Source organism: Stegostoma tigrinum, chromosome 29, assembly GCF_030684315.1.
Source record: "Stegostoma tigrinum isolate sSteTig4 chromosome 29, sSteTig4.hap1, whole genome shotgun sequence".
Lineage (NCBI taxonomy): Eukaryota > Metazoa > Chordata > Chondrichthyes > Orectolobiformes > Stegostomatidae > Stegostoma > Stegostoma tigrinum.
Genome location: NC_081382.1, coordinates 2,894,235 through 2,915,881, shown reverse-complemented (window position 1 = coordinate 2,915,881; position 21,647 = coordinate 2,894,235). Strand labels below are relative to the sequence as shown.

At 40.9% G+C, this 21,647-nt stretch overlaps 1 protein-coding gene across 9 annotated transcripts in view; it reads left to right on the top strand.

Annotated features, from left to right (window-relative positions):
• Nucleotides 1-11,411, top strand: part of LOC125465370 (tubulin beta chain-like) — a 64,641-nt gene extending 53,230 nt beyond the window's left edge. For 3 of the 9 annotated variants that reach the window (XM_048558787.1, XM_059638394.1, XM_059638395.1), the window contains 2 exons: nucleotides 7,423-7,533; nucleotides 10,280-11,411. In XM_048558787.1, coding sequence (XP_048414744.1) covers nucleotides 7,423-7,533; nucleotides 10,280-11,337 — 1,169 coding nt within the window. In that variant the 3' untranslated portion in view covers nucleotides 11,338-11,411. The remainder of the gene's footprint in view (nucleotides 1-7,422; nucleotides 7,534-10,279) is intronic. The other 6 variants (XM_048558793.1, XM_048558791.1, XM_048558792.1 and 3 more) reach the window with 6 other exon arrangements.
• The last annotated feature ends 10,236 nt before the right edge of the window (nucleotides 11,412-21,647 follow it).

The following is a 21,647-nucleotide window of genomic DNA, read 5'->3' as shown; positions in this document are numbered from 1 at the left end:
TTATGTTGTCTTTCAATATTCCTCCAAAGTGCATCATCTAGTACTTGTGTGTGTGTGCGCGCGTCTCTCAACTCACCTGGTACCCATCTGCCCATTCCAACTTGTCTGTGTCCGTCTGGAGCTCTACACTGCCTTCCTCGCAGTTTAAAATTTTTCCAAGTTTTGCATCATCTGTAACCTTTATAAGGCTTTCTGTACACCCAAGTCAAGGTGATAATGTTTAATCAAGGCCTCAGTTAAAACTGGCACAGTTTAAATCAACACAGATAACAACACATCTTAGATAACAAAGTGTGGGGCTGGATGAACACAGCAGGCCGAGCACCATAGTAAGAGCACAAAAGCTAAAGTTTTGGGCCTACACCCTTCATTAGAAAAGGTCATTTTCTGACGAAGGGTCTAGACCCGAAACATCAGCTTTTGTGCTCCTAACATGCTGCTTGGCCTGCTGTGTTCAGCCAGCTCCACACTTTGTTATCTTGGATTCTCCAGCATCTGCAGTTCCCATTATCTCTGATAACAACACATCTTATTGGGGTGGAAATAGATACGGTCCACTGTCCAGGCATGTCTGATTGCTATAAATTTAATAGAGATGGATGTAGTGTTAATCTTTTGAGGAAGCAGCACATCGATCTCTGCTACGAACAGATGGGATCACTTCAGTGCTGAGAGGTTTCTTCTGGAATACAGCAGTGAATCATTTCATATAATTCTACCACTTGAGTTAGCACTCTGATATTGAATACCCTGACATCAAAATTGGATTTTGGCTACCCTGACATCAAAACAAATTATGATGGACATTTGGCAAACAAAATTTGATTTTTAATTAAAACTGTGGTTGCTCTAAACTTTTAGTTATGCTTGCACAAATTTGTAAGTAGCTTTCATCTGGTGACATAATTGGGAGCCATTTGAGTTGATGTGCGCAGAGAATAGTTTGCATTTGATATCAACTTTGGTATAGATGGAGAAGATAAACTGTAATGCGGCAAGTTTGGAAGGCAGTGTTCTTCTGCAAGAGACTGAGACAATTAGCCTGGTATCAGAGGAGTGTCTTTCACATCCTTTTTGGTTGCTTTTCCTGCTGATCCTATTACAGCCTTCTTCTTCCACTGCTTATCTAAATGGCAGAGTTGTGCACAATACAGTCTCTGACCAGCCTGCTTAATAATTTCTAGCTGCATTGTCCAATGTCCCAAGATTGAACCATGCACATCAAGCGTGTCTTCATCATGTTGGTGATATTTCATTAGTTGTCAACTGTGCTAACAGCCCTCCTTCTCTTGGAGGTAAGCTAACATCCTGACATGTTAGATAGTTATCAGGAGCCATGAACATAGATAAAGTCCGAAAGAACTGTGGATGCTGTAAATCAGGAACAAAAACAGAAGTTGCTGGAAAAGCTCAGCAGGTCTGCCAGAGTATCTGTGAAGAAAATAAATCAGAGTTAACGTTTTGGGTCTGGTGACCCTTCCTCGGAATTTCTGTTTTTATTCATGAACACAAATAACCCTAGTGTTTCAGAGACTATGCTGAGATTGGTTTCCAAGCCGTAGAGTGCTACATTATGCACTCCTTTCAAATGGAAGTATTGTAAATGCTTGAGGAAGTTGTTTGAATTGACTTGCATAATTAGTGGAATCATTTGCTATTTTAGTAGGTAAAAACATAGGGAGAATGTAGGTTCTATAAACATGGGCTAATGAATATTTGGACTGTTACATATCCTGCAAATCTAAAATTGCAGTGTCCTGCACCTTGTTGTTATTGTCAATGGAGAAGAAGATGAAGCCATTTTCAATGACAGCAGTTTGCGATCATCCCAGGAGTCAACCAATTCAGGCCACTAATATTAATCACTGGCTGTGCTCCCACACAGAGATTTTCAAATAGCAATTGAGACAACCCATGTTCACTGTATCCAATCTCACCACCTGTCCAAACTGACACTATAATGATATTTGGACCGACATCGTACAAGGATAGGGAGAGCCTTTTTCCTAGGATGGTGACGGCGAGCACAGCTTTAAATGGAGGGGTGAAAGATATAGGACAGATGTCAGAGTTAGTTTCTTTACTCAGAGAGTAGTAAGGGAATGGAACGCTTTGCCTGCAATGTAGATTTGCCAACTTTAGATACATTTAAGTCGTCATTGGACAAGCATATGGACGTACATGGAATAGTGTAGGTTAGATGGGCTTGAGATCGGTACGACAGGTCGCACAACATCGAGGGCCGAAGGGCCTGTACTGTGCTGTAATGTTCTATGTTCTATAATAATTAGACTGACACTGTATGATGCTCAGGCTGACATTATTATCATGCTTAGACTGATACTGTGTGATATGTAGACTAACCACTGTATGACACTTGACTGACACAATATGATGCTGTAATTGATCCTGTATGATATTAGATTCCCTACAGTGTGGAAACAGGCCCTTCGGCCCAACAAGTCCACACCGCCCCTTGAAGCGTACCATCCAGACCCATCCCCTATAACCCACACACCCCTGAACACTACGGGCAATTTAGCATGGCCAATCCACCTAAACTGCACAGCTTTGGACTGTGGGAGGAAACCAGAGCACCCAGAGAAAACCCACGCAGATGCAGGGAGAATGTGCAAACTCCGAGGCTGGAATCAAACCCAGGTCCCCGGTGCTGTGAGGCTGCAGTGCTAACCACTGAGCCACTGTGCCGCCCCAGACTAACTGCTGTTCAATATCAAACTGAAAGGACTGCAGATGCTGTAAATTAGAAACAAAAACAAAAGTTTCTGGAGGAGCCTGGTGACCCTTCCTCAGAATGATACAATGCTGTACAATGGTCAGTCTGATGCCATATGATAACAATGTCTAATATGCAGACTAAACGCTGTATGGTACTTGGACTGACACAACATAATGCTCAAACAGACATTGTACAAGGCTGAGACCAACTGATTTATTATACTCAGAATGACAGTACACTACTTTAATGGTGTATGATATGCAGACTCTCTGTACAATGGTCAGTTTGATGCTGTATGATACTCAGAGTGACACTGTATGATGCTCTGACTGATACAGTACAATGCAGCTTCCCTGCTTCCTCAACACTATCTGTCCCTCGACTTATCTTTATGTCATCTGCAAACTTAGCAACAATGTCCTCAGTTCCTTCATCTAGATCATTAATATATAACATGAATAGATGTGGCACCAAACCTGACCCCTATGGAACTCCACTCATAACTGGCTCCCACACTAAAAATGAACCCTTTGTTCCCACTCTCTGCCTTCTGCCTGTCAGCCAATCCTCAATCCATGCCAGTACTGTGGCTCTTATTTAGCAGCATTCTGCACAGCATTTTGACAAAGACCTTCTGGAAATCTAAGTAGATCACATCTACTGCCTCTTTGTCTCACTTGCTCATTACCTCCCCTAAAGAATTCCAACAGATTTCTCAGCCATGACCTCCCATTGACAAAGCTATATTGACTCAGCCCACCAAATAGGTCTGAGTCAGCACAGCTACATCAAGGGAGGTAATCAAAGGTCCTTTCTTTTGTGGTTCCTCAACTCTACCCACATAGTTCCTACACCTTCTAACTCTATATCACTTTTTGATATTGATTTAATTTCATTTCTTATTAAGAAGTTAACCCTGCCCCCTCTACCCATCCCATCTGTCTTTTCAACCGTCCCACAAATGAAAACAATCACTTCACATTCAGCCTGTCAAACCCTTAAAGAAGCATGTATTTTTCAATAATGTCTCCTCTCACTCTTATAAATGCAAGTGAGTACTCAACCTCTCCTCATAAGAAAATTCCACCATACACAGGATCAGCCTCATGAAACTTCTCTGGACTGCTTCCAATGCCTGTATATCTTTCCTTAGACAAGGGTCTAAAACCGTTCACTGTGGTCTAACTCTTGCCTTGTACAGTTTAGCGAGATTTCTCTATTTTTGCACTCATTTCCTTTGAAATAAAAGCCAACATTTACTTTCCTTATTGACTACTGAATCTGTATATTAACTTTGTGTAATTTTGCGTAAGGACTAGATGCCTATGCTACAGCTTCTGCTGGCTCCCTCTATTTAAATAATATTCAACTCCTCTATTCTTTCTGCCAAAGCGCATGACCTCACGTCTTACCATTTTATATTCCACTTGCCATGGTTTTCCCCACTCAAACTGTCTATAACTCTGCAGGCTCCTTGCGTCATTTTCGTCATTTGCCTTCCCATCTATTTTGTGTCATGTACAAACTTGGTAATGGTACATTCACTTCCTTCAAACTAAATTAGCAAATAACTGTGGCCCCAGCACTGATCCCTGTGACACTGCTTACAGATTTGTATTCTGAAAATGCCTCCCTTATCTCAACCCTCTGTCTTCCATGAGCCAGTTCACTATCCAAATATATTACCATCACCACCATGGACTTCTAAAAAATGAAGTTGTGTTACGGACAGTAACTTAGAGAGAGCCAAATATGACATCAATTGGTTTATGTTGTCACACTAGTTACCGCCTCAAAGAATTCTCGTAACTTTGTCAGGCGTGATTTTTCCCTTCATGCAGCCATGCTGACTCTGCTTCATCATATTATGCATTTCTAAATGTTCTGCTATCACATCCTTTTTAATGGACTCTAATATGTTCTTTCCCTTCCCTACTGAATAACTTCAGCAGTTTTCCACTCCTCTGGCACTCTTCCAGAATTTACATGTGTTTAGAAGATTACAACCAATGCACGCACTATTTCTTCTAACATCCGAGGAAGCAATCCATCCTGAGGGCTTATATAGAGTCACAGTCTTATCAGCTTTTAACCTCATTAGTTCTCCTAGTACTTTTTCTCCAGATTGTTATTGTATTTATTTACTCCTCGCTTTTGCCCCTTAATTATTCAGTAATTTTAGAATCCTATTAGACACCTGTATCATGAGGCAAGTATTTATTCAACTCCTCTACCATATTCTGGTTCCCCATTACAATTTTCCAAGTCTCATTCTCTAAAAGCCCTAAGAAAACTTTGGCCTCTCCCTTCTTTTTTTATATTTAAAGAAGGTCTTACTTTTTTAAAAATATACTATTGCTAGTTTAGCTTGAATGTTTATTTTTTTCCCTGTATTATTTTTGGTCATCTTTTGTTGGTTTTTAAAACTGTCCCTGTCCTCTAGCTTGCTACTGATTAATCTTTGCTGCATTGCATGTTTTCGTTTTCAATTTGACGCTATCCTTAACTTCTTTAGTTTGCTATGCAGTCCATTAAACTCCTTGCTTATTCAATTCATCAAGTATGAGCCCCCCTTTTTTTAAAAATTACCTATATTTAAGTTTAACATGGATATCTCTGACTCAGATTCATCACTCTTAAACTGAATGCTGGATTATGTTATCATTCGATGGAACTAATTCTTTTCATGGTAACATAGAACATTAGAACAATACAGCGCAGAACAGGCCCTTCGGCCCTCAATGTTGCGCCGATGTGTGAACTAATCTAAGCCCCTCCCCCTACACTAACCCACCATCATCCATATGCTTATCCAAGGATTGTTTAAATGCCCCTAATGTGGCTGAGTTAACTACATTGGCAGGCAGGGCATTCCACGGCCTTACCACTCTGAGTAAAGAGCCTGTCTCTGACATCTGTCTTAAATCTATCACCCCTCTATTTATAGCTATGCCCCCTTGTACAAGTTGAAGTCATCATCCTCAGAAAAAGACTCTCACTGTCCACCCTATCTAATCCTCTGATCATCTTGTATGTCTCCATTAAATCCCCTCACAGCCTCCTTCTCTCCAATGAGAACAGACCCAAATCCCTCAGCCTTTCTTCATAGGGCCTGCGCTCCAGACCAGGCAACATCCTGGTAAATCTCCTCTGCACCTTTTCCAATGCTTCCACATCCTTCCTATAATGGGGGGACCACAACTGCATGCAATATTTCAAATGACGCTGCACTAGCATTTTGTACAGTCGCAGCATAACATCACAGCTCCTGAACTCAATTCATCTACCAATAAAACCTAACACACCGTAAGCCTTCTTAACAGCACTATCAAGTGGGTGGTAACTTTCAGGGATCTATGTACATGGGCACCAAGATCCCTCTGCACATCCACACTACCAAGAATCTTTCCATTGACCCAGTATTCTGCCTTCCTTTCATTCTTCCCAAAGTGAATCACCTCACATTTATCTGCATTGAACTCCATCTGCCATCTTTCAGCCCAATTCTACAGTTTATCCAAGTCTCTCTGCAACCTGCAACATTCTTCCACACTATCCACCACTCCACCGACTTTAGTGTCATCTGCAAACTCACTAACCCATCCACATATGCCTCCATCCAAGTCATTTATAAAAATGACAAACAGCAGTGGTCCAAAAAACGGATCCCTGTGGCACACCACTGGTAACCGTACTCCAGGCTGAATATTTTCCATCAATCACCACCCATTGCCTGCTTACAGAAAGCCAGTTTCTAATCTAAACTGCTAAATCCCCCTCAATCCCCTGCCTCTGTATTTTCTCCAATAGCCTACCATGTGGAACCTTATCAAAGGCTTTACTGAAGTCCATGTACACCACGTCAACTGCCCTACCCTCATCCACATGCTTGGTCACCTTCTCAATAAACTCTCAGGTTTGAGAGACACGACCTGCCCTCGACGAGTCCATGCTGACTATCTCCAATCAAGTTGTGCCAATTTTGCCAATTTGCACTATATAACGTTAGAGTGACACTGTGTAATACTCAAATTGCTGTATGAGGTTTGGACTGACACTGTATGGTGTTCAGATTGATGTGATATGATACTCAAGTTGATTGTTCAGGCTTTTGCTATATGATTCTCGGGCTGACACTATACAATGCTCGAATTCTTGCTGCATGATGCATAGACTGACATTGTATAGCACTGCTGAGCATCATACACTGTTCAGACTAATGCTACACAATGCTCAGCATGATGCTGTATGACACTGAGAATAATGCTTTATGATTCTCAGTGTGATGCTACTCAATGTTCAAATTAATGTATAGCATCGCCGAACATATCAGTGTTCATATGAATATGCTCAGAATGATGCTGTACAATGGTCAGATTAGTATTGTTTGATGCTCAGATAGATGCTGTATGATACTTAGAATGGCACTACAATTTTTAGTTTGATACAGCAATGTTCAAATTTATGTGATACGACACTCAAACTATGACACTAATGATGCTGAGATAATGCTGTAGAGTGCTCAAAACTGACTGTACTTACTTCAAATTAATGTATGATGCTCTGACTGACTAATTATGATGCTGAAATTGACATATGGAACACTGATGATGTAGCAGTGCTGAGAGATGAGGTATGATTCAGGTTTTGACAAGCTACTTACATTTAGCCTTTTCATCCAGGTGGCAAGTATGTGCCCCGTGCTGTGCTCATGGATTTGGAGCCTGGTACTATGGACTCAGTTCGCTCTGGTCCATTTGGACAGATTTTCAGACCAGATAACTTTGTGTTTGGTAAGTAAAGTCTATCAGGTAAGCAAGAACTTGCATTTATAATTGCCTGTCAGCCACTGAAGTACTTTTGAAGTATTGTTACTGTTCAGATAAACACAACAGCCAATTATAGCCTAAGTGTGGGCATCAGTTCAGTGTTAATTAACTGGTCAAGTAATCCAGAGGCTTAGGTTAACACTCTAGAGTCATGGGTTCAAACCCCACCATGGCAGCATTTAAAATAAATTAATAAGTCTGTAATTCAAAACTAGTTTCAACACTGGTGACCACAATTATTGTAAAAATCCATCTGGTTCACGAATGCATGTAGCGAAGGCAATCTGCTAGTCTTCCCCAGTCTGACCTACATATTAATCAAAATGATTGACTCTTAACTGCCATCCCAAATGGCCTCACAATCCATTTTGATCAGGGACAACGAGTGATGGGCCACAAATGTTGGCTTTGCCAGAATGCCCACATTTCATAAATGTTATCCTTTAAGCAACATTGACACATGTCAGTCCGAATAGCAGGAAATATTCTTTCACACCACGTTTTGCCAGGAAATCTTAGAATCAAGTGAAAAGACAAACAAAAAAATCCTTTAGTCTAAAATCTTTTAAAAGATAGTGCTTCCAACAGTGCTGTACACTGTCAGTCCACTCTCGTCTATTTGCTGAAATCTTTCCGGATTTGGATTTGAGTTCTGCATTTTTCAAAGATGTATTTCCTACACGAGCCCAATTAATTTTCATTAAACAACAAAAAAAAGCAATAGTTAAAAATGTTCCGAGGAAACATCCATTCACCAGAACTGTCTGCCTCTTATCAGTTATCCAATTATGCACCACATCATCTCCATCACTGTAATCCCTCCGTTCTCACTTCTTGAATAAATCTGCATGTGCTATTCTGACAGAATGCTCCTCCACATATAAAAGGTTTCTAGGCTCGTTCATTTTAAGCAGACTTTTATTGCAGTTATATTTTATTATAAGTAGTGTTTTCATTGCAGACTGTGAAATGCATAGTATGTTCTTTGTTACCTTCTGCAGGGGAAATGCCTGGCTCAGAGTGAGACCCTTCCTGGGAATATGGAAAGGGTACCTTTGGAGGGGCAGGTGCGGGTAAGGGTGCTAGATAGGTATCCCAAAAGTATGAGTCATTAACTGCAGGATGTCTTCTAATTTATTTCTGACAGATGTCCTGAGACCTACACAAGACTGCAGCTGAGGAACAGAGGCAGGGAGAGAGGGAGGGTACTAGGGATCAAGCTGCGAGGCCACAAATCATTGTTGGGATCATTGACAAGGTGGGAAATCAGCTGACTATACAAACACTGGGAAAATCACAACTCAGCAGTGAGACTGGAATCAGCAACAATGATCACAGCTTTATGTTGTAATGCCACTTCTTCTGTTGACCAGAAACACCATTAGTTGGCACTGATCTGCCTGCCTGCCCCAAGAGAATTTTTAAGGTGCCTGCTGCTGACTTGTTATATTCTTATCTTGATAGCATTATCAGTCTTTCTGGCTTTTCCTAATTGCATGCTTTCTTTGTTCATCTACATTCAAGACTTGATAGATCAGTGGTAACATCACAAGATTAGTAATCCAGGGACCCAGCTAATGTTTCAGGGACTTGGGTTCAGTGGCAGTTGGTGGAATTTAAATTCAATTAACAAATGTGGGATTTAAACTCATCTGAGTAATCATTGCAATGATGACTATCATTGATCTGTGTAAAAACCCAACTGGTTCATTAATATCCTTCAAGGAAGAAAATCTGCCCTTAATATCAACTCCCTCCAAAAGGTTCCTCACAAGTCATTTGGTTCAAGGGCAGTTAGGGATGGGCAGCAAAGACAGGCCTTGCCTGTGACATCTACATCCCATGAAAAGATCAGAACTCTCTATTTCGTCATGGTGCACAAGTGCCAGGGACTTGTAAATGTTTATCTTGTTTTAAGAAACAAACAGTCAGAAAAGAAAAAATAGAAGTAGCAGGGTCAAAGCAGAACTTGATGAATGAATAAACAAACTGAACAAAGAGGGTGTATGGTACAGAACAGAGAAAAATGCAGTAGCAATCATGAAGTCATGGCCATTAGTTCTAGAGACTCCAATCTTGCTGCTGAGTTATGATTACCCAGTGTTTGTGCAGCTTATATACTCTGGTCAGCTGATTTCCCACCTTCTTCATCTTGCTAGTGTCTTCTCAGTTAATCAGTTCAAAAGTGGTATTGATTATTATTATTCATGTAGTTTATTATTATTCATATTTGTTGTGGAGATTGGGGGATTGTGCAGCATATTAGATATTGACTTTTCACATTTAGGATTTGGAATTGAATTTAGTCCAGTTACTGTTAGGAGAAACTCTCCTGATAACTTCAAGAATTGCCCTACCATATAGTTACCCTTTGGAAATCCCAATTTTAAAGAGAAACACAGAGAAAAAACATAATGTAGGTATATAAACACGTTGTTAATTGTTGTGACGTGTGTGTAAGGTCATTGCTAAAGTAGCAATAATGCTACTCGTAATTGAGAACTTTATTCCTCTATACTTGTGCAATTCAAAAGTCTGGCTGTTGATGCTGCTGTAATTGCTGTTTATGCAGTTCATCCAGATAAAGCCAAGCTTTAAAAATAATGTATAAGTAACGTTGCTCTGCATAATTGTTCCAAAGAACAAAATCCTGGCTAATTGATGCATTGCCTAAGAGTTTAAGAATTGAAATTGTTCTTGTTTGTTGCAGGTCAGAGCGGTGCTGGCAACAACTGGGCGAAAGGACATTACACTGAAGGAGCTGAACTGGTTGACTCTGTCCTGGACGTGGTGAGAAAGGAGGCAGAAAGTTGTGATTGTCTCCAGGGCTTTCAACTTACCCACTCACTGGGCGGTGGTACTGGTGCTGGCATGGGCACACTCCTCATCAGCAAGATCCGTGAAGAATACCCTGACAGAATAATGAACACATTTAGTATTGTGCCTTCACCAAAAGTGTCAGACACAGTAGTAGAACCTTATAATGCCACCCTGTCTGTCCATCAGCTTGTGGAGAACACTGATGAGACTTATTGTATTGATAATGAGGCTCTGTATGACATTTGTTTCCGAACCCTCAAACTCACGACTCCCACTTATGGTGACCTGAACCATCTTGTGTCAGCTACCATGAGTGGTGTAACAACCTGTCTACGTTTCCCTGGTCAGCTCAATGCTGACCTGCGTAAACTAGCAGTGAACATGGTTCCCTTTCCCCGTCTGCACTTTTTTGTGCCAGGGTTTACTCCTCTGACCAGCCGTGGCAGCCAGCAGTACCGTGCCCTCACAGTACCTGAGCTTACCCAACAGATGTTTGATGCCAAGAACATGATGGCAGCCTGTGACCCCCGACACGGCCGGTACCTGACCGTTGCTGCTGTTTTCCGAGGCCGCATGTCCATGAAAGAGGTGGATGAACAAATGTTGAATGTCCAGAACAAAAACAGCACGTATTTTGTTGAATGGATTCCCAATAATGTTAAGACAGCTGTTTGTGATATCCCACCTCGAGGCCTCAAGATGTCTGCCACCTTTATTGGCAATACAACAGCTATCCAGGAGCTGTTTAAACGCATCTCTGAGCAGTTTACTGCCATGTTCCGGCGGAAAGCCTTCTTGCATTGGTACACTGGTGAGGGCATGGAAGAGACTGAGTTCACTGAGGCTGAGAGTAACATGAATGACCTGGTTTCTGAGTACCAGCAATACCAGGATGCCACATCTGGAGAGGAGGCTGAAGAGGAAGAATTAGGAGGAGAAGAAAATTAAGCTATATATTGTGATTTATCGACAAAGCTTCAGATGTGCAGTCCTCTTTTGCCATTCTGCGCTTTCTTGTTTTGATATCAAATGCTACTTTGTAAGGGAATAAATTTAAATAATTGCAATGCAGTTTCGTTTGGAGTGTTGTTTTCCAAGTTTGAATCCAATGTGTTTGTATTATTTAATGAGAGATCCTCAACCCCAGACAGCTATTGATCCATTGCTAAATTGATCTATAAGATGTACAGTAGCTAAGTGAAGATATTTTCATTATATGACGATTGATATGAGGTAAAGAAAAAGACTTTTAGTGAGATACATGCAGATATAAAGAATTACAAAAATTACTATTCTGTATCTTAATAAAAATCTTAAGCTGATCTTCTGGTCTACAAAACCTTGCTTCTTGCTGTCACACATTTTCATTACAAATTCCCAATACCACTTTTGTACTGGAAATTACATGTGTAAACTGATCATCTTGTAACTGCATCATCTAGTCCGTGGGTAACCTTTCCCACAGGTCTTCTCAATGTTTTTAAACATTTGCCATGAATATTTTTGATCCACCTTTTTTCCCCTCAGTAGCATAAATATCTATGTCCAAAGTAACAATTATACAAACTATATATTTTTAATGACATGATTTGTGATTAAAATGTATCCGTTGAATTGTCTTCTGTGTCTTTTAATGCCTTCTTAAATTTTTTATTTGAAACTGGTCAACTTCTCACAAAACTTTAAGTTTGGGCATTAAGGGGAAGAAACTCACTTTGTGTTCCTTACTCGTGGCATTACAGGCTACAACAATCTCTGGGACCAAGCAGCATCATGGGATGCACAGTTCGTGGCTCACAATACTGTGCTCCAGGAATTGGCAAACTCAATGTAGTACTGTAGGAAACAGCAGTCCATAAACAAATTTCTCCTACATTTTCACCCAACTGTGAGCTGAATTGTGTTGTACAGACTGAGCATACGCAATGTATAAAACTTGACAGGATGCACCTGTCTAGCAATGTTGGAAAATGTTTTTGCTTCAATAAATTTGTAATCAATTTTTCAAACAATTTGTAGAAAAATTGAAAAGCAAATTTCAAAATCTTAATTGAAGTGCCTACTGAGTACCATAAACAGAATGCATGTGAGAGAGTAAAATATGAAAACTAATTCTGTACAGAGAAAGCAGAAGACACTGATATCAGAAAGCTAGAGTTTTTGTCAAGCTAATATTCAACCAATTGATATTTAAAGGTATTAATTTATGCTAACTAATGCCAGTGAAATGGAAAAGAGCAGAGGTATAGTCACAAAGTCTTTTCAATTTAAATGTTTTAAAAGTTTATTTTTTTCATCTCTGAAGGAACTAGATGAGGGTCTTTATGCGAATTCCTGGGCAGAGCATCACAGGCCACTAACTGTGTCCCATGGTGCTGCTCTGGTCTCCAGTTGCCTATGGGGAAGCACGGATGCAAATATGTCTGAAGCAGTCAAAAGAAGGTTTATTAAACTCATACCTGGGATGGGTATATGTCTTATGAGGAAAGGCTAGGCTTACATTTGCTGGAGTTTAGAAGAGGTGACTTGATCAAGAGGGGTCTTGATATAGAAACAAACCCTTTGGTCTGTTTCTATGCCAAACAAATATTCCAGATTAATCTAGTCCCATTTGCTAGCATTTGGCCCATATACTTCTAGACCCTCCCCACTCAAATACCCATTCAGATGCCTTCGAAATGTTGAAATTATAACGACCTCCACCACCTTCTCTCCCACCTCAGTACATTCATGCACCAACATCTGCATAAAAACACTGCACCTCAGGTCCCTTTCAAATCTTTCTCCTCTCACCTTAAACCTATATCCTCTGATTTTGGACTCCCTACCTTGGGGAAAAGGTCTTGACTGTTCACCCTGTCTCTGCCCCTCATGATTTTATAAACTTCCTTAAGGTTGCCCCTCAGCTCCTGACACTCCTTTTGCACGTAGAAAGGATATTTTCTCTTGTGGGAGAACCTAGAACTAGACGTCATTTTAAAAATAACATTTAAGACATGATAGAAAAAAGATGTTTCCTAATCAGGGTTGCAAATTTTGGAACTCTTTCTCAAAAAGGTGATGTTACTCATAACCTTGAATACTTTTAACACAGATAGATTTTTGATAAGCAATGTTGGGGCAGGTGAAAGATTATCGGGTGAATGGGAGTGTGAAGTAAATCAGATCATTCATCACCTCAATGTCTGAGCAGGCCTGAAGAACTGAATGGCTTATTCCTGCTCTTAATTCAGGGTGACTAAGGGTGAACCAAATGGATGAAGAAACCACAGCTGGTTGAACTGGCAATTCAAAAGGAAGGAGCTAAGAATAGTGATGGCAATAAATAAATGTGGTAAGATGGGAAGATAATAGGATACTGGATGCTGAGAAAGAAATGGTTGAAATAGAATCACAATGCCCCATTTAACCTTCCACCTAAAAACAAATATGAAAAATAGAAAAGGAAGTTTTAGAGAGCTTTGAACATAGGAGAAAAGAACAGATGAATGAATGCTTCAGTAATAGAATTTTTAAAAAGTGACAATATATACAATGCCACATCAGGTGGTACGGTACTCAGAGGGTTAGCACTGTTGCCCCACAGCACCAGGGACCCAGGTTCAATTCCAGCCTCGGGTGACTGTCTAGAGTTTGCACATTCGCACAGACACAGAAAGTTTCCTCCATTTGCTCCAGTTTCCTTAGACATTTCAAAGATGTGCAGGTTAGGTGGATTGGCCATGCTAAATTGCCCATAATGTTGAGGGATATGCAGGCTAGGTGAGCTAACCAGGGCAAATGCAGAGTTCCAGAGATACGGTGACGTTTGGGTGGGATGCTCTTTGAAGGGTTGGTGTGGACTGGATGGGCCGAATGACCTGCTTTCACACTGTAGGGATTCTATGACATGAAAATTCACTAACTTTTAATATATTAGAAATCCTCTGTGTACTTCTATTATTTTCACTATTATTCACTCTCATTTGTATTTAGAATGAAAACAACTAGTGCAAAATCTCTCATATTAATTATTGCCCAAAATTCTAAAAAGTGACAACGCTTCAGAAGTACCTAATTGGCCGTAAAGCACTACAGGATATCTTGTGATTGCAATTACTTCATTCCTTTGCACAAACTTTAATCCCATCTTTATAGTGGTACATGATAATGTTGCATTTGCAGTTTAACAATTTTAAGTCTACACACAGGATCTGCGTGACACTAATATAAAAAAAACTATGACCAGCTTACAACATCTACCAATTGTCCAATTATACTCCCGTGTTCCCACCCCACTGACCTTGCAGTTCAAGACTGAGTTCAACTGACAGCTCACTACTGTACAATTTGAAAGTTTCCACGACAGGAATTGCATGAAGATAATGTCCTGTTATCACTGTTCGTCTCTATATTCTACTGTAAATCCCTTAGTACAACACTTGTATATTTACACTGCTTTCGGTTCAAAACATGTAATTACACAATATGGCCACTAATTGGTGACAAAATTGTTTGCAATATGTCTTGTAATCTTGATCTGGCCGGACAGCCATTACTCTAACAAAAGTGGGAATTGCATATGGGGACCCATAGAATCTCTATTGTGGCAGACTCCAAAAGAAATTGCCGGTTCACTAATGTCCTTTAGAGGAGGAAACTGCCATCCTTACCTGGTCTGGCCTGCATGTGACTCCAGACCCACAGCAATGTAGTTGACTCTCAACTGCCCTCTGGGCAACTGGGATATGCAATAAATACCTAAAAGTGACATCCTCATCCCGTGAATGAATAAAAAAAAAGATACAGAAGGGTTGGTCAGACGGGCAGACAGGTGGCAGATGGTATTTAACTCTGCTAAGTGCAAGGTGATGCACTTTGGAAGAAGAAACAAGATGAGTAAGTGTTTAATGAATGGCAGGACATTCAGTAGCTTGGAGGAACTGAGGGATTTTGGGATAATTAATCAAAAATACCTGAAGTCGGCAAAGCATGTGAAAAGGATAATTAAGGCGGCATTTGGGACACTTGCTTTCCGTTGTTGTGTCAGAAAGTACAAGAATAGAGCAAGGAGGTAATGTTGGAGTTGTATAGATTGTCGGTCAGGCCCCAATTGGAGAACTGTGTGCAGTCCTGGTCACCTCATTACAGGAAGGATTTTATAGCACTAGATGGATACAGAATGTTGCCTGGGATGGAGAATTTCATCTATAAAAGGAAAGACTAGAGAGGCTTGGGTTGCTTTCTTTAGAGCAGAGAAGTCGGAGGGGGAAACATGATTGAGGTGTTTAAGATTATGAGGGCTATGGACAGGTGGATAGAGAGCAGCTGTTCCCCTTGGTTGAAGGGTCAATCACAAAAGGGCACAATTTTAGAGTAGGAGGCTGAAATTCAGAGGGGATTTGAGGAAAAAAAAATATTCACTCACTGGTGGTGGGAATCTGGAAAACCTAGGAAGGCAGTGGAGACTGGAACCCTTACTACCTTTAAAAATTTGGATGAGTCCCTTAAATGTCATAACACTCAAGGATGTTGGAAAAATGCAGGAAATTGGGATTAGCACACTTTTGGTGGTAATTATGTCAGTGCAGATTTCCTGCACCGTGTGAGTATATGAATCTATGAATTTAAAATCAAAGCATCAGGAAGATTCCAATACAATTAAGTTAGTTGCTTAGGTTAAGTTAGACCATTAAATAGAGGTGCACAAAATGATCAGAGGTATGGATAGAGTAGACAGCCAGAGACTTCTTCCTAGGGTGGAGGTAGCTATTACCAGGGGGCATAGTTTTAAAGTGAGTGGAGGTAGATATAGGGGAGACGTCAGAGGTAGGTTCTTTATTCAGAGTGGTCAGAGCGTGGAATGCATTGCCAGACAGGGTTGTGGAGTCAGCTTCATCAGGGGCATTTAAGCGGCTATTAGATAGGCATATGGATGATAGTATAAAGGTAGGGGTGAAGGTTAGATACACCTTAGGATTAGCGTAAAAGTTCAGCACAACATCGTGGGCCAAAGGGCCTGTACTGTGCTGTTCTATGTTCTAAATACTCAAGAGTAACTATTTAACTAACCAAATACTTAGATCAGACACACCCAACCCTTTACTCTAGATCCTGACCAGACCTGCCTGGGATCTCACGACCATCCCCCCTTTCCCTGCCAGACTTGACCCCCACGTCTGCCACAGCTGAATTTGGACTTTCCTCTCTGACTCTGAATGCATGCAAAGTATATAACTGCACCAATGCAATTGTGTCACCTTGACTGATGGAACGTCCTTACTTATGTTTCTAGGAGTCAATAGTCAGTCATTCTAGAAACTCAAACTTCTGTGTACGCATTTAGTAGAGGGAGATATTGCGTCTTCCTGCCATAAATTGAGATAAATTTCTAAAAAAACCCACAAATTGCATTTTGAAGTGCACTCATTCTCATTGTCAATATAATAAACAAATCAGTGATAGAGTAGTTTAACAGTTGCTGTGCTAAATCGAGACAGTGAAAGTATGAACTTACATTTTTATTGAGCCTTTCATGAACTCAAGATGGTACAAATTGTTTTACAGTAAATGTAATACTTTTAAAATATACTCACTGTTAAAATTAAGGAAACATGTCAAATCAAGTTATACTCAACCAATTCCAATGAACAGCTTTGGTAATATGTTGTACTTCTGTTGGTTGAGGGACAAATATTGGCCCTAGGGCTATTCATTAAAATCTACAAACTTAAAATCAAAGACCAGGAGACATCCTAGTTGTACAATTTCTACAATTATTGGCTCAATAACAGATTTTCAAGATGGCAATCTGTGGAGTGCCACAGGGAACCTCGATTATCTACAGTATGGACGGTGTGGATGATGGAAGTGAATATACTATCACCAGGTTTGCAGATGACACAAAAATAGGTGGGAAGGCAAATAGTGAGAATGACAGAGTTTGAAGAAGGATAGAGACTGGTTAAGTGAGTGGGCAAAAATCTGGAAGATAGAATATAACATGAAAAATGGAGTTATGCATTTTAGCAGGAAGAAAGGAGGAGCTGAATACGTAAACGAAGAAAAACTGCAGAAAGCTACAGCATGGAAATATTTGGGCATTCTTGTGCGTGAATCACATAAGGATTTGTGCTTAGAAGAATAAGAGGCAATATTATCGAAATATACAGAATTCTGAGGTGGCTTCCCAGGTTAGATGCAGGTAAGTTGTTTCCCTTATGGGAGGGTCAAGGACCAAAAGGCATAATCTCAGAATAAACGATTGCCTAGTTAAGACAAAGATGTAGAGGAATTTCTTCTCTCAGTGGATTTTTTTTTTCCCCTCAGAGGGCTGTCAATGCTGGGTCATTAAGAACACTTAGTAAGGGAATCAAGGGTTATGGGGAAAAGGCAGGCAAGTGGAGTTGGGGACTATCAGATCATCCATGATTTCATTGAACAGTGGTCAGACTTGGGCTGAATGGCCTATTTCTACTCCCATATCTTATGGGTTTATGTATCAGAAGCTAGAGCAATATACAGATGGACCCATACCCAAGTTCGTCTCCATTGTTGGTACTTTCTAAAATAAAGTGCGTGGAAAGTACTTGTTCAGCTACACAATGCAAATATCGCAAGTGGAAAAGAAAACAGAATTCTGCAAATAATCAGCAGGTCATGGCACATATGATCAGAGATAATGGGAACTGCAGATGCTGGAGAATCCAAGATAACGAAGTGTGGAGCTGGATGAACACAGCAGGCCAAGGAGCATCTAAGATGCTCCTAAGATGCTCCTTGGTCTGCTGTGTTCATCCAGCTCCACACTTTGTTGTCATGGCACATGGTCAATATTTCCTGGGAACTGCTCTGAAAGAAAGCAGTAACAAATTTATTCAGAAACATTTTCTCAAATAGGTAACAAAAGTGATATTAATTTATTTTCACAGTTCTGAGATATCAAACTTTGATGATAATTGCAACATTGAAAAGATGCAGCCCCTCCTTGTATATTTTATTTCACAAGTAGTCTTACAAATGCACACAAAAGGCCAACTGGTCATCCAAGTCTGTCCTATTCAGTCACATTGCAACTGGCCAACATTACCTGTACCACTTACCTGTAGTTGTGTAATTTCCAGTCAAAATAAAACATGTATGATCATGAGTTCCAAAAGTAAATCTACAAAAATTCTTCCATCCTCAACGATATTCAAAAACCAGATTCTAGGATATAGTAATGATGTGGTTGGTTGGCTCGCCAAGCTGGTTCCTTGTTCCGCAGATGTTTCATTACCCTGCTGGGGAACATCAGCGAAGCCTCCGATGAAGCGTTCGTGTGTTTTCTTTCCTAGCTTTTAAACTCTGGAATCCACTGAACCGGATTGCCTCACTTCCGGTTTTCCTTCGTAGTGGAGTGTATACGGGTTAGAGTTCCACGTGTTTATTGATGGCTTTCTTTGTGGAGTACCAGGCTTCTAGGAATTCCTGTGCCAGTCTCTGCTTAGCTTGTCCCAGTCGAATCGATGGTTCTCCTTATCCACGTGGATAAGATGAGTGAGTATTGGTCATGTCTTTTTGGACCCAGTTGGTGTTCGTCTGCCCTCGTTGTTAGTTTCCTTCCTGTTTGTCCGTTGAAGTATTTCTCACAATCTCTGCAAGGAATCTTCTAGATGACATTAGTCCTGTCCATAGTGGGGAGCCGGTCTTTGGTTCAGGTGAGCTATTGTCATAGGGTTGACGTGGGTTTATGTACTGCTCCGATGCCCAGCGGTCATTGGAATCTTATGGTTAGTTCAGATGTGTTCCTGGAGGTAGGGCAGTGTGATGAGTGTGTCAGGGCATGTACTATCTTCCTGATGTTGTTCGTGTAGGCATCTTCTGACCCAGTTTTTTGGATATCCATTACCTCTGAAAGCCTGGAAGAGGTATTCTTCTTCCTCTTGGTGTAGTTGTGTTGCTGCAGTGTGTTATTGCCTGATTAAATAGTGTTCCCATGCAGCTTTGTGTGTGGGTGTTAGGATGGTTACTGCTGAAATTCAGCACCTGGTCCTTGTGTGGCTTTTCTGTGTACTTTCATTTGGAGTTCCCCATTTGTCTTGCGCTCCACCATGATGTCCAGGAAAGGGAGCTGTTTGTTCTTCTCCTCTCTGGTGAATTTTATTCCAGTGAGAGTGTTGTTTATTAGTTTGTGTGTCTCCTCAAGATACTTTATTCAATGTCCCACATATTCTCTGTAACCAATGACAGCAGCCTCCTTCACAAACCTATGCAGCTAATCAGTCTTTCTAAATGGAAATCCAAAGTCATTTACAAAGGCTCCCTTTATAACACCTTCCAAATTCCTGACCTCTACCACCTCAAAAGGACAAGGGCAACAGATGCATGGGAACACCACTACCTGCAAGTTCCTCTCCAAGTCACACACTACACTGACATAGATTTATATTATCATTCCTATACCCATGTTGTTGAGTCAAAGTCTTAAAATTCTCTCACTAACAGTAAGTTGGTATCCCTACATAAGAACTGGAACAGCTCACCACCACCACCTTCTTCCGGGCAATTAGGGATGGGAATATTGGCCAGCCAGGGATGTACACATCGCATGAACAAATTTTAAAAAGCCTGCTATCCCAACTAATCTAGGTACTTTCTTTTGAGCCTATTGTGAGTGTTAGGTGATTTTAAACAATCATCTGGTCACCATTTCCTAGAATTTCTATCTCACTGTGTGCTGGAACTAGAAACAGTGTTTGAAGTGGGTATCTGTTTTAACTATAAGGCATTGTTCAAGCTTTACATCCTAAAACCCTATTGGCTTTTAATTGCTTATGGCCTTTTGGCATTGGACATTTGGCTGGCACGATGGCTCAGTGGTTAGCACTGCTCTCCCACAGTGCCAGGGATGTGGGTTCAATTCTACCCTCGGGCGACTGTTTGTGTTGTATATTCCCCGCGTGTCTGTGTAGGTTTCCTCCAGGTGCTTTGGTTTCCTCCCATAGTCCAAAGATGTACAGGTTAGATAGATCGGCCATGCTAAATTGCCCTGTGGTATCCAGGAAGTGCAGGTTAAGCGATTAACCATGGTAGGTGTGGAGTTGCAGGGCGGGGGGGGGGGGGGGGGGGGGGGGGGGGGCCTGGGTCTGGGTGAAATGCTCTACAGGGAGTCAGTGCAGGCGCATTGGGCTGAAGAGCATCTTTCCAAACTGTAGAGATTTTATGAACTTTTGGAGACTGGCATGCTATAACACTCAGCTCACTTCTCTCCTAAAGGGACTTAAGCACCCAGAATGAATTCACATTCCTGGCATAATCTTAACCCAGCTACCCAACATCCGAAACATTATCTGCAGCCAGTCACTGTGACTGAATTGTGTTCAAGACTATGTTGGGGCTAGACAGGCTGATTGAGTGAAATGGTTTCCCTTGATGGAATAATCTCAAAAGACAATTTGCAGATTTAAAAGTGCCTGGAAGACCAACAAGCTTTGGGCAGACCAAACAGTGTCTTTCACAAGCTGATGGTCCTCCAGATGCAGTTGATGCTTGTCTCAGTGTGCATCCCAGGGAACAGACTGTACAGCAGAGAGTCTTGTTTCACAGTGCTGCTTGGGATGAACCTCAGCAAAAACCACTGCATCGCTCTTCTCCTTTGCAGAGGCACATTCCGGAAGGAGATTTGAAACAGTCTCAGCAAGAGCAGTCCCCCCTTTCCCCCAAGACACTTCTATGGCAGCCTGCAGTGGCACACATAATCTGGGCATACATGAAGGATCTCACAGGTAGTGCCCTTCTCACCACCAGCCAAGCAACGTTGTTATGGACCACGTCAAACCCCCTCAAAACATATTCAGAAGATAACAGTCTAGTCTCTAGTTTTTTCTTATTTAAAAAGGTAAGTGTAAGGCATTGCATTCCACATGCAATTCAACCGGTCAAACTACTAGAATTGAAACAAAACATGCTTTATTCATATACTATAGATAACATACAATAAAAGAAAGAAGAAATTAGAACAACTCTATCAGAAATAATCTATTATTCTGTTAAGTTTTAACTACTAAACTAAGTGTTCTAATATAGTAATATCCCATAAACAACCCTTGACAAAGGCAAATTCAGAAAAATAGATTGTTTCACACGCAACTTCAGCAGCAGGAACAAAACACCCAGATTTTAGCTGTAACCAAAGAGGAAAAAAACAGCTTCCACACCTTCAAGACCCTTGTAGTAAATGCTGCAGTTAAAAAACTACAAAACTAAAAATCCTGGTTCTGCCTCAAACAAATGTAAAC